A 14,454-nucleotide genomic window follows, 5' to 3' on the forward strand; every position below is an offset into this window, starting at 1 on the left:
GACTTAATTTCTGAGGCACACTTTAGATTCTGGAGGACCATTTTTCTACTTTTAAAGTGGAAGCTCATGACATCAGGGCAGTCTCTACCTTAATAGCTTTTAGGCATAATATGTCCCTCACTACCATTCTGCAGTTGGCCTACTGGAAGTGCGAACCGATCTTCGCATCTCACTATTTGAAAGAAGTTGTAACAGTGTTTGAAAATTACAGTACCTTGGGGCCATTTCCGGTGGCTGGCATGGTATTGGTGAAGGAAGCACAGGAATCTCTCTTTTTTTTTTTCTTACTATCTTTTTGTCTTGAAGTAGGTTGTTGAATTTTTGGGAGCCAGGGTGACAGTGTACCTGAAGTACCCACCAGTCTCAGTGGATGGGTTGTGGTGTTTTCAGTGTAGGTAAGTGTTGTATCCTTAGTTGCAAAGCTCCCACTTAACCCCTTCGGCGAGATGCTGTATCCCGCATTTTCCCAACTTACCCTAGTGCCCATATAACCATGAAAGAAAAGGTTTTAATAACATCCATTCTGCTTTGTATATTAATGTATATTAATGGAAGTGAACGTGAATTCAAAATATACACACGTGCATATATATGTTCACACACACACATATATATAATATATATAGCCAAAATCAAACAAAAAAACATATACATGTCCCCCTCACCCCCTCTTTTACCTCTCACCATATCAACCCATGAATTTTCCCTTTTTTCTGGGGATTTTCTTGAAAAATAATGCAGCTCTCTCATTAGCCCATGAGCAAAGAGTTTTCATCACTTTATCATAAAAAAAAGTTTATATGCATCCCCAGGCGTAAGGAAAGGTGAATCCCCAAGCGCTGGATTTAGCCCTGAAAAGTCATCATGAAAGTCTGGCATCATTGCTGGGCAACAGTCCTCAAATATGTGGTAACATAGGTCCAGCCACCGTCCACCTCTCGTTTAACTTTATCATCAATTATTTCATCACTTGAGAGCTTGTCACTGCTCTCATATTCTTCCTCAGAAGGAACATATTCCTCGGAAGAGAGATCACTGCTTTCACTCATGCTTTTTGCTGTGAAAACGAAGGTAAAATGAAGAAAATCATGAAAAAAACAGACTAGTGAACTTGAGCATGACTGTGCATAAACTGATGATGAGAAGGCTGTGACATCACAGCCAATAATGTCCATGAGTAGCTGAAAAAAAAGTAGGAGGAGCTTAGAGTTGGTTAGTACAGCCTACCCACACCTGCAAAAATAAGTAGGAGACATAAGCCAGCACTACAAGCATTCCCTATAGCGTTATGAAGTTATGGACATATATACGTCCTAGTGAGCGTCACTACACCCTCTATGACGTCGTAGAAACGTCACGGTACCGAAGGGGTTAAGTAGAGGTGCTCCATGGCTTTACTGTCATGCCACTACAAGTCAAGATGAGCACCAACCAGAGGCATTATTCAACTGCAGTAACTCATACCATGTAAGGAAACGACAAGCATTGTTTTAATGCAAACATTTTTTCTATTTCAAAGTCATTACCATGCCTTAATGTTTTGGAATGGAATAGGTCCATGTATCCCACCCCTATTCAATGCGGGATTCAGCTATGTAATTACTTAGTAAGTTACTCATGTAAAATATTTTCATATAACAAAATAATGATCCTGAAAGTATAGGCTTGAAAGTTACTCGAAATCAGCGATAATACATCACCGAAATCCAGTTAGATAACCGGCAAATAATGAAAAAACCTGCTGCAAATATCTGATATTTACGTCGAGGACGACAGAAACAGAATGAGGTTATCTGCTGAGTCGTTCCTAGTATTGCCATTAGTGGGTGGTACTGGTCACCTGCACTAAACAATTGAAGTGTTGCTGCATGTTTAGTGCAGGTGACCAGTACCACCCATTAATGGCAATACTAGGAACGACTTAGCAGATAACCTCATTCTGTTTCTGTCATCCTCGGTGTAAACATCGGATATTTGCAGCAGGTTTTTTTCATCATTTGCCAGTCACCTAACAGGATTTCGGTGATGTATTATCGCTGATTTCGAGTAACCTTCAAGCCTATACTTTCAGAATCATTATTTTGTTATTAAGATCTGATACAAGTTTATCATTTTTTGCAAATTGATCAACTACTTTCCTGATTTCTACTTAGTAAGTAGAAAATCTGCTACTAGTGATATAGAAGCAGTCATTGTCCACTTAGCCTAGCATAGATGGGCTATAGACTTTGCCTGAGTAGAGATGACTTAGGCAGACTAGCGTGAAGAGCAAAAGTTAGTTAAAATATTGGCTGAAGAATGGTTGATTTTTCAATGAGTAGCATAATAAGACATGTAAACATTGCATTCGCTACCATCTTTGCGGAGTAGCCTAATAATAAACTTTGCGTTCGCTACTATCTTTACCGAGCACCGTAATAAAACATAAGCACTGCATTCGCTACCACCTTTGCCCAGTAGCGTAATAAAATGTAAACGTTGCGTTCACTACAAGACCTATATTTTCGATAATGAAATATATATACAGTCATACTCCGAACTTAAGTGAGGTTAGGTTCCAGAATCCCTTGCGCAGGGTGAATTTTCGCGTAAGTTTGGCATGGTCTCTAAAAATGCTAATAAATGCTTATTTCTGAAGTTTAAACAATAAATATGACCCTAATCATGCTCCCAAATTATTAAGTTAACTTTTAAATGAAATTAAATTTACTGTAATTTCATTTAAAAGTTAGCTTAATACATTACCCTTAAAAAAGAGAAATAAATGGTTGACATAAAAACTGAGATTTGGAAGAGAATCTCTCTCTCTCTCTCTCTCTCTCTCTCTCTCTCTCTCTCTCTCTCTCTCTCTCTCTCTCTCTCTCTCTCTCTCTCTCCTTCCAACCGATCTATTTTTAGAATCGTCTCAGCTTCTTTTAACAACTTCTTTATTCTGCGTCTCTTTCTCTCTGTTCTGAAATGCTTTTTCATGAACAAACAGTGTTTTATATTTTGACTAATACAACTCTTAGTTATTATGTCTCTGCGTTTTAGAACGTATATGCAACACTAGCATATTTACATTTCGTAGACGATAAAGGTCAAATTAGATCAATTTAAACTATCTACTGTACAGGTAAAGACGCACAGAGAATTAATAAGTCGTAAAAATGTGTGAACGCTAACTATGAATGAGAGAGAGAGAGAGAGAGAGAGAGAGAGAGAGAGAGAGAGAGAGAGAGAGAGAGAGAGAGAGAGAGAGAGAGAGAGAGATAAGGGTTGTCCTTACTTAAGAGAGTGAAATTATTTATCAGTTATTACGGAGACAGAGAATAACACGAGAGAGAGAGTGAAATTATTTATCAGTTATTATGGAGACAGAGAATAAATAATTTAGAGAGAGAGAGAGAGAGAGAGAGAGAGAGAGAGAGAGAGAGAGAGAGAGAGAGATATTTGTCCTTACTTAAGAGAGTGAAATTATTTATCAGTTATTACGGAGACAGAGAATAACACGAGAGAGAGAGTGAAATTATTTATCAGTTATTATGGAGACAGAGAATAACACGAGAGAGAGAGAGAGAGAGAGAGAGAGAGAGAGAGAGAGAGAGAATCTTAGAAAGAGAGAGAGAGAGAGAGAGAGAAGAGTTATTCTTCGTTAGATATCAAAAGATGGAAATTCAGTATTAAACTAACTATTAAATGAAATTAAAGTTGCTGTATTTTCATTTAAAAGTTAGCTTAATACATTACCCTTAAAAAAAGAAAGAAATGGTGTAACTCTCTCCCCCATTCCGCCGATCTATTTTTAGAAGTCTTCTCAACCTTGTTTTTAAAAACTTCTTGTCACTTTCTCTTTGTTCTGAAATGCTCTATGTCTCTATGTTTTAGAACGGCGCATTTACAGTTTGTAAACGGTACAGGTAAAATTAGATCAGTTCAAAATTATTGTAGAGGGATGAATAAATTTGTTTTTATTTAGCATTTCCCAACGTTTTGTGTGAGAGAGAGAGAGAGAGAGAGAGAGTGTAATTGTCGTTAGTGAGTGCTTCGGTTGTTGGAAGAGGGATGAGGTCGTTAGTTTGTTTACGGCGCTGTCTGTCTGTGGAATATATGTGAGGATTTTTCGGTTTTGGAGGCAGTCTTGAGTCAGAGCTAGTGCTAGTCAGTCGTTTTTTTGGTCTTAAAACAGTTTGTTTGTGTGCTGATTCAGAGTTGTTGTTTTTCCTTGTTAGTGTGTTGTTCTTGTTGCTGTATGTTCGTGAGTCGTGTGTTTTTCTGTTTTGGTTTGGTTTGTGTGGTTCTGTGTGCTGTGTTGGCGACCGTGGACGCCTTACTCCATCTGGCACTGTCCCTAACAACTTCCGTACTAACTCCTTACATTCATCTATCCCATCATCCCCAAACTTCTTCCTTGCCAACGTCTCCAGCCTACAAGCATACAGTGACAAGGTTTCCCCAGCTTTCATTCTTGCCTCATCAGATTCATTCTTCCTCTTATACTTAACACTTTCGCTTTCATACGCCTCGCTTGCTCAACTAGTCTAGCTTTCACCTTGTCATACTCAACATCTCCCACACTCATAATAACCCTATACATATCAAGCAAAAAACCCAGTCAAATATTCTCCTAATTCTCGCCCCACACTCTCTTACTCTCCCCCATACTTATCCTGACAAAACCTTTCATACTCCCTGAAGAAATCATGCACATCCCTACTTCCATACTCATTATACTTTTCACACTGGGTACCTCCCTCACATACATAGCCTTTCTCACTTCTTTCTCACTTTCACTCCCACTTTCGCTACTTTCACTCTGTCCTTTCATACCCTCTTCCGAATACAAAGAGTGGTTTTGTGGTTTTGAATTCCGCCACATTATCAACTGTACAGTTAAAGACATACAGAGAAACAGTGCTGTAATACGTAGGTTGGCTGACTTCGAAAGAGAGAGAGAGAGAGAGAGAGAGAGAGAGAGAGAGAGAGAGAGAGAGAGAGAGAGAGAGAGAGAGAGAGAGAGAGAGAGAGAGAGAAACAGTTGTCCTTACGTAAGAGAGTGAAATTTTTTATGAATTATTACAGACAAACACAGAGAAAGAGAGAGAGAGAATTACAAGAAAAATTTGACCATTGATTAGCAACACTCACCTTGTCATGTTAAATGACATGTCTGACAGCTTTTGCCTTCACCTCCTTCTTACAAAAGATGAGGGAAGAATTTGTTTGTTAAAAATAATACAAATTTTGTAATTGCAGTTTTATTATTATTATTATTATTATTATTATTATTATTATTATTATTATTATTATTATTATTTAATTTTATTAATCTTATTATTTAAAAATTAATACTTATTATTAGGTAAAAAGTTTATTTATCATACAAATAAACATACCTGTATACATGTACCATAAAAGTTCATCTCACTAATTTTAATAATATTTAATGTTATTTAATTTACACATAAAAGCTTCAAAACTTATAAATTACTTTAAAAAATTAAACAAACACTTTTGCTGGGTTTCTCAGTGTTCGCAAATGTTCATGTCTGTGAAAAACTTGTGTATGACCATTAGTTAGGTTCCAATGAAAAATTCGTGTGTCTGTGAATTCGTGCAACTCAGATCGCGCAAGGTTGAGGTATTACTGTATACTTCAAAGAATTAATTAAACATCTGCTTATTACACTTTCGTTTGCAAAGAACTGAAAAAGTGTAGGGGCAGAACTTAGTAAGGAGAGAAATGCGCTTATTTTTGTTTCTCTGGGCTTTTGGAAGAATTGACGTTCTTGACAGATGAGAATCATCTCTGAACGCCCTGGCAACAGCTCCTGATCATTTGGTGCCTACTCTCCCTTCATCCAATTTTTTTTCTCCTGCTACTAGACCTCTGATTTTTTCTACTCGCTCCCATGCCTGGCTCCCTCGCTTCCTTCCCATGTCATTGCCAGTCTTGTGCCTTGGTTAACAGAAGTAACCTTGTAATAGTGAAGCGTTGTGCTGTGCAGGAGGTGCTACTTGTCCCCCAACCCTCCTAGACAGAAAGTCCCCATCAGACTCCCCTAAACCTGGGGGAGGCATACTGTAAGTCCAAGGAAGGTCAGGGGGTTACACATTGGTAGTCGCCTCCTCAGTCGAGCCTGTTGCCGGTCCCATGTATTGATAGACAGCCACTGGAAAGGCATCGTACTGGATGTGTAGTGGAGGATGTGGCTATCCAGCCCCATCAGATTTCCTAAACCCGGTCCCTGTCAGACTCCCCTAAACTTTGGAGGAGGCATACTGAGAGTCCATGGGAGTCCGAAGGGGTTTTGCCCCAGGGTAGTTACTCCTCAGTCGATCCTGCTGTCCACAGGTCTTGACAGATAGCCATTGGAAAGGCATCCATAGGATGTGCTTTCTTTGTCCTTTAGTGATACGGATCCCAGTGTGAACAGTTACGGATCCCAATGTGGACAAGAGGCACCATCGGTGTGTTTTCGGGATCCCAGTGTGGACAGATACGGATCCCAGTGTAGACAAGTGGTGTTGATGGCTCTTTTCGGGCATATCTCGGCCTTTGAAGAGGCATATCTTCCAGTTGTGGAGTGCCAGTAATTGGTACCAGACGCTCTTCCAATCTGAGCGCCCAGCAATGTCAGAGCAGACAAAGTCCAAGCGCCTAGTGGCCAAGCACCCAGTGGCTGAGCGCCTGGTGTCTGCATCCACCTGTATCCCAATGTCTGAGTGCCCAGTGTCCATGCGCCCAGTGTCCATGTGCCCAGTGGCCTCCATGCACCCAGTGTCCTAGTGTCCACCTCTGAGTGCCCAGTGGCAGCGAGTGCACAGTGTCCTAGTGTCCACCTCCAAGTGCCCAGTGGCCGCTGAGTGCTTAGTGTTCGATTGCCTGTCCGTTTGGCGCCAGCTGTCAGGCGTCCAGCACCAACCTGCTAGGGCCTGGTGCTAGTTCTTGTTGGCTTAGCATTTGACTTTTTAAGAAAATGCTTTTGTTCTGCCTTGTGCTCCAGTTCCGATTTCACAGGGACCAAGTCTACCCCCGGACAAAGACATCAGTGTTAGAGTTTTTAAGCTTGTTGGTGGAAGCTTCCTCCTTTCATTCTTTCTAGAAGTCTTTCAAGATTGGAACTGGGGTTTTGTTTAAATGAGCAAGACAAGTGTCTTTTGTCTTTCCTCCCTCTAGTGCCTAGATGGATCTAGGCCTTCTTGTCAAGTGTATTGGAAGCCCTAATTTTCTTGACTGATAGCAGGAGCACTGGTTAGAGCCCCTCCTTCGGATTTTCAGTCTCATCTCTTGGAATTTCGGGCTTTCCCGTCTGCCATAGAATCGCTGCCACTTTCAGACGGTCCGAATTCTAGCACCTTTTCCCCTCCTTGCTTGGGACCTTTGGGGTTGAGCCTACTCTGGTCTCTGGTGCCCACTAAGACGTTAGCCTGGTTGGACAGTCTTTATGTGAGTTTTTTTTTTGCAACTCGTCCTCCAGTTTTCATCCAGTTCCGTGGTTTCTGGCGAAGACTGAAAACACTGTAAAGTTCTTCATGGCCACTGAAGATGTTCATGTTAATGATTGCTGTACTCTGCTTCCTATCAATGGTAAGGAAGCTCACATCCTTATTGCAGTTTCGCTCTTTGTTGAACGACCTTAATTGGGCTCCAAACAGAAGAGAAGCGCCTTCCACCTTCTCAGACCTGCTTTCCTGTGTGGCTCCAATTCTTGAACACCTGAGTCTATTCCCGAGCTCTTGGCGCCAGCTTCCTAGTACATAGTGCCATCTACCGAGCTCCCGGCACATGTTTTAGAGCACTTGACAATATCTTTCTAGTGCTCAGATGCTGCTGCCGAACGCTTAACTTCCGCTCAGGTGCCCAGGCTTTTGTGGTTATGGAATTCTTCAAGCCTTTCATAACTGTTCCAGGTATTATTTTCCACCACGAAGAGTTCCGCACATTTTCTTTCTGTATGAAGTTGTTGTCGAAGTCCACTCAAAGCGTTATCGAGTTCAGTAATGTCAAGTCCGCACGTATATCTGTGTCCTCACGGCTATCTTAGAGTCTGCAGAGTTGGCAACTAGTCCGCAAGGGTGCCTGTGATTCTGCACAGGGATCTACAAGTTCGGTTAGAAGACGAAGCTCAAATAGAGATGAACCAGACAGCCCCCTCCTTCAGTCGTCATGACTATTGAATGAAAACCTTAGAGATGAAGGAAATACCCTTCCTTGTCCCCGCCAGACTCTGGGAGTGTCTTAGGCCCTTCCTAGGGGACAGGGTTTTCCCAGCTCGAGGATCTGTGCTTTGGCCTCTTTACAGCACAAGTCTTTCATGGAGTCCTCGTCAAATCCACCTGGGGCAGGGAACTCAGCCGGTCACCTTTGTTTTTTCTCACAGCCCCGAGTCAAGTCGGAACTACGATGGTAGCTGTTGGAACATTTACTTTTGGAAGGGAAATTCCTTCACCCTTGAACCTAATCTTAGTTTTCAACGTCTCAGATCGAGGTTGGGGAGCTCTTTTAGAGGAACCGGGGATTTTCTGGGACGTGGTCCCTGGATGAGTGGATCCTTCACTTCTTTCTTGTAGAGCTAGAAGTTTTTCACGTAAAATTCAATGCTTTTGGACTTTAGTACACTCCTGGACTATGGTAGCCATTCAGACAAAACCACAGTTTTAACATATTTTTGTAAGCAGGAGCTGTCCCATGTCTCTCCACCTCCAAATAGAAAGAATCCTTTTTCTGCAGACAGATCATCAAGTCTTCTAGTCACTTGGTTTGTTCAGGGAACTAAAGTCCCACCAGATGTACTGAGCTGTCAGAAGCATGTTGTCTTCATCTTGGACCTTCGTTCCCCTGGTTTCCGAAATCTATGGGGCAGGCCCTTTTTTTGAACCTGTTTGCTCCTTCAAGTAATCTTCGTCTTCCTCGTTTTGTTGTCCATACCATCCTTATAGCATGTGCAACAGACACTATGCTACAGACTGATCCATTGGACTCCTTTCCTTACAAACTTCATCACAGTCAAGGAGGAGCTTTCACGAGTTTTAGCCTAACTGCAAGTTACAGTAACTTCTTAACCCTATTTTACCCGTGTCATGGTTCCTGAACCTGCTCAGTAGTTGGTGGACTCTACAAGATCCTCCCCCAACCGTGTCTTCTCAGACAACCTTGCCTCGAGATCTACCAAAGTGGTCTACTCTTGCCCCAACAGGCTCCAGACTGTCCGGAGGCTTGTCAATTGAAGAGTCTTTTCTTGACATGCTGCAGGGCTATTGCAAGACGTAGAAGTCAATCTTCTCTCTTCGTCTGCCAGACTTAAGGGGCAATTTTCCAAAGATGGTGTCTCAAGCACTGTCTCTTCTGTCAAGATGTCTGTAACCCCATTGTGAATTACCCTGTTTCTTGGTGAGGAAGCCTGGAATCTTGTATTCCACCATTTAGGGGTATAGAGACCCAGTTGTTTTGTCATCCCTATCTCAATGACTTTTCAAGTCCTTGGCACATCTAAGCAAGGAAGGAGATGTGGGTTGCTTATTTTCCCTTGGATTTTAGCCAATAACGAAGACCCATCCAAGTCCTGGGTCCGTTTCTTTCTCCCTTAAGAAATTTATGGACATCCTTGAATTCCAGGAGTGCCAGACAGCACCTGAGCTCATAACTCGTCTGGCACCCAGTTCTCCTGGCGCCAGTCACAACCTGGTGCTAGTTTTTTTCTCTGAACATCCAGCTCTCCTGGTGCCAACCACAGCCTGGTGCTAGCTTATACTCTGCAGAATGAGGTTATCTGCTAAGTTGCTCCTAGTATTGCTGTTAGTGGGCGGTACTGGTTATCTGCACTAAACAGTCGAAGCATTGCCTCGAATTTTGAATTTAAGCTGTTGTACTAGTTAGAAACTATAATTATGTAATTACTTGGTAAGTATATATAAAGCTTTATTTTATAAAAAAAATGTCATTTTTCATAGTGAAATTAAGTTTCATGTATACTTACCAAGTAATTACAGAATCAGAGCCTGCCCTTCTCCCCTCTCATGGACATAAGGGCACAAACAGGATGAGGTTTTCTGCTAAGCCGTTTCCGGTACTCCTGTTAGTGGGCTGGTTGTCACCTAAACTAAACTATTGAAGTGCTGCACAAGTTAGAAACTATGGCTGTGTAATTACTTGGTAAGTATATATGAAACTTAATTTTATTATGAAAGTATCACTTTCTTTCTTTCAGCCAAATGACAAGCATCACACAGCAGGATATAATATCAACATTACAGAGCATAAATTTAGTCAAATACTGGAAAGGACAACATGTCATATGTGTTACTCCAAAGTTAGTTGAGGAGTATATTTCATCATCCCAGTTCAAGAGACCCAGATTGACTGTAGACCCTACCTTATTAAGGTGAGTAAAGGGTGATCTGAATTTTGCGTTTTCCTTTGATAGTTAATATGTAAGGTGCTATATTGATCATATATGAAAACATGTACAGTATCTTGTAGCACAGAGAATCTAATAGTTTTTATTTCTTTGTCTGTTCCAGATGGGCTCCTCCAAAACGACAGCAGGGACAGAAGAAGAAATGAACTTGTGTAAATACATTATAAGAGAACTTTGTAAATATAGGTATTAATTTTGTACAAACATTTCTTTCATTCTATGATCTTCTGTCATTTGGAATCCCTTATACCATATTATTTACTCCTGGTTCGTAAACCAGTGAGGGCTGCCTTACTTTCCATCCTTTCCTCTTCTTTATCACCTGTGAATCTCCCATTCATGGCTTTGTAACTTCCTTAACTTTGTCTTATTCCAGTTTTCATCCCTGATTTTAAGGACAAAATTTTCAGGGCAGCTCTATGAAAGTCTTAGAAATGTGACTTGATTGTCTGCTTACAGGGCTGTATTTTGCTCCAGTTATGCATAGAAAAACAAAGCTGTCCAAGAAGCTTATTCCCAACACTCCAGTTTTGATTTTAGGTTTGAAATTTCTCTTGTGTTTTGCTGTGTGCAGAAAATATGTAACTTGCCTTATTATTATTATAAAAATGTTAGATTTTTCTAACAATGCTACTTTTATCTTGGATCACTACTCTGGTAATTTCTATGCTGTTATCTGGCCCTCTTAAAATTCTTTTTAATTACATGTCCTCAGATATCAGCAATGATTCTTACAGTGAATGCTGTTGTTTTTTCAACACATGGCTGAAGTGTTAGGTAGGTGGTTTTACAGAAAATTCATTGCTCTCAACTCAAGTTATGGGTGCGAAGGAGATGATAAAAATATTTTGTGCTGGTTTGGAGTCTGCCATTAACCCTTAAACGCCGACTGGACGTTTCGTAAGTCGACTAAAATTGTCTGTCGGGTGACGAGTGGACGTACCGTACGTCGACTACAAAAAATTTCAACCTTCAGTCAAATTTGACTCGACCGAAATGGTCGAAAAACGCAATTGTAAGCTAAAACTCTTACATTCTAGTAATATTGAATCATTTACCTTCATTTTGCAACAAATTGGAAGTCTCTAGCACAATATTTCGATTTAAGGTGAATTTTTGAAAAAAACTTTTTCCTTACATCCGCGCGGTAACTTGGCCGAAAATTTCAGAAATTCTTTCGTCGTTTTGTCGTAATTTTTGCACCGTTTTATATTAGCCGTTACATAAAGTTTTATATATAAAAATGTGTGCAATTTCATGTAAAATATAGCAAAAAACAACCCATGGTTGTAGCTTTTATCAGTTTGGAAATATTTTCATATAAATCACGATAAGTGCCAAAATTTCAACCTTCGGTCAACTTTGACTCGACCGAAATGGTCGAAAAATGCAATTGTAAGCTAAAACTCTTACATTCTAGTAATTTTCATTCATTTACCTTCATTTTGCAACAAACGAGAAGTGTCTAGCACAATATTTCGATTTATGGTGAATTTTTGAAAAAAACTTTTTCCTTACGTCCGCGCGGTAACTCTGCCGAAAATCTTAGAAATTCTTTCGTCACTTTGTCGTAATGTTTGCACCGTTTTTCTAATAGCCGTTACATAAAGTTTTATATGTGAAAATGTGCGCAATTTCATGTAGAATACAACAAAAAAAAACTCATGGTTGTAGCTTTTATCAGTTTTGAAATATTTTCATATAAATCACGATAAATAGACAAAATTCGACCTTCAGTCAACTTTAACTTGACCGAAATGGTAAAAAACTGCAGTTGTAAGCTAAAACACTTACAATCTAGTAATATTCAATCAATTACCTTCATTTTGCAACAAACGGAAAGTCTCTAACACAATATTTCAATTTCTGGTGAATTTAAAAAAAAAACTTTTTTTTTTTTACGTCCGCTCGTTACGGATTCATGCATCATTTTATGATATTTTCTCTGTGTTGCTTTGATCATTTTACAATTTGTTATATACCAAAATCATTGCAATTTAGTGTACAATACAAAGAAAAAAATAACTCATTAGCTTTAACCGTTTTGCTCAAAGTGCGTTTTGTATACAATTATGAAATTTTTTTATGTGCTGTTATATATCTCAATATTTATATATGATAATGATATTTTTCTTCATTTCTGATGGTTGCATACTAAACTTCAGGCAATGACAAAAAAGGGAGCCAAAAATGAACTCGTAATCTTTAAAACTAAGCGTGCTGTGATTTTTTGAAAAAAACTTTTTTCCGCTTCGGCTCTAACTCCCGAACGCCGCCGGCATACGACAGACACTTTTGTAAATAGAGGCTCGGTGTTTAAGGGTTAATTTCCTTTAGCTGTTTTTTATGGATTACTATACTGTAGTCAGTTTCAACTCATTTTTCCACCCAGTTATTCATAATGCATTCATACTTGTATACAAGCTATTGTTTGAATACATCTTATTCCATCCTCCAGCACAAACTAATAGATCAGGAGAGGTACATTTTGCAGTAATCATCCTGTTGGGGGAATCTTGGGCTTACTACGGTACACTATATATTTCTGCTTTCCTTGGCAGTATTAGGACATTTCATTGCATTGGTTGTGTCTAATATTTTTATGGATTTTCATATTAGTTTTTTACTCTTCATTCTGTGAGCATTTTTTTTCTGGTACAGGAATAAATAGTTATTGTGTTTTTATTATGTCATGCACTGTGAATAAAAATGCGTACTGAATAGACAAGCAAGACATTGATGGGCTAAGTCCTTATTAAATAAATTACCAGGAATCTGGGGAGTTGTGAATCTTTGTAGAAGGAGAGGCGCAGATTCCTCAAATGCAGTCAAATCCTCATGTCTGCCATCTGTATTTTACTTACACCCATCTATGATGCACTTAAAGTTTCTGTCTCGGAATGCTCAGGGATTTGCTTCCATTTTAGTGTGAGGGAAATGACTTGGCACATTTGTTGTAAAGAGATGGGTTGTCAGTCCAAGCTACTGTACAGGAAGCATAATACACCTGACTTTCAATTTGAGATGCCTTTAAGAAGGGTAGGAGAGGCTGATGTCCAAACTAAAGCTGGCTTGGATCATCTTTACTGTTTTTAGCATTATCATTGAGCAGTTGAATCAAATTGCCAAGTCAGATGTCCAGATTGGACAATAGACTGGGCTGGTCTGAAGGATTCATTGTCAAAGAGTGAGGGAAATTGGGCTCAGAAAATTAAGAGAGTTATTGGATTGGAATAGAAAACATGTCAGTTGGCCAAATGGGCAGTTCAGAGAATCTATTGACGATATTTATGTACTAGTGATTGAATTTGTGACTAAAGATTCTACTGTTAACTTGGGAACTTTTTCGGGTTGCAAAAAGATAAGACACTGAAGGTACTGTGAGCCTTGAGAAGTATATATTACTTGGCAAAGGATGGAGGAGAGCTGGTCTCACTTTGAAATCTTTGGCAGTCTCCAACAATGCTAAACTTTTCTTTAAAAATATCGGTAGAATATTCCAGTTCCTCAGGGTGCTGCATGATGAGGCAGTATTGATGACACATCTTTACTACTGTCAGTATTCAGACTGATAGGAATTCTAGAGAGCATCACTGAAAGAAAAGTGGAGATGCCTTGGATGTGTTTGTGCAAGCTAAAGTGAAGGAAAGACATGAATAGTAGTGGAAATTCACAGAGTTGATCTCTGCTGCAGTGCATTGGAGGTGATGATGAAGTGAAGTAATTAAATTATAATTTGTTCTGTCTCAAAAATCAAAATTCAAACCATTTGCAAATATGATTCACTGAGAACTAATTTTGTTTGGGAAAGCATCGAATATTTCCCATGAGACATATTCATATACTGTACCAGTAACTTGTCATTGTATTAGGATTATACCTTTACTAAGGTATAATCCATGATGTCAAAGCATGTTCTTATTGGTTAGACCTGTGTTCAGCGGAACAATGCCATTCAGCTTTTAGCTGAATAGTAATGGTGAAACATATTGCTATCACATAGTGCTTTATGGTCGTGCTATCAGAGGATGAAGATGTGCTATATAGCCTGCTT

At 39.6% G+C, this 14,454-nt stretch overlaps 1 protein-coding gene across 1 annotated transcript in view; it reads left to right on the forward strand.

The window, feature by feature from the left end:
- Positions 1-10,604, forward strand: part of LOC136847061 (histone acetyltransferase KAT8-like) — a 95,644-nt gene extending 85,040 nt beyond the window's left edge. The window contains exons 8-9 of the mRNA XM_067118320.1: positions 10,191-10,364; positions 10,504-10,604. Of these exons, the coding sequence (XP_066974421.1) occupies positions 10,191-10,364; positions 10,504-10,546 (217 nt within the window). The 3' untranslated portion in view covers positions 10,547-10,604. The remainder of the gene's footprint in view (positions 1-10,190; positions 10,365-10,503) is intronic.
- Positions 10,605-14,454: the final 3,850 nt, after the last annotated feature.

This window comes from Macrobrachium rosenbergii, chromosome 16 (assembly GCF_040412425.1).
Source record: "Macrobrachium rosenbergii isolate ZJJX-2024 chromosome 16, ASM4041242v1, whole genome shotgun sequence".
Taxonomy (NCBI): domain Eukaryota; kingdom Metazoa; phylum Arthropoda; class Malacostraca; order Decapoda; family Palaemonidae; genus Macrobrachium; species Macrobrachium rosenbergii.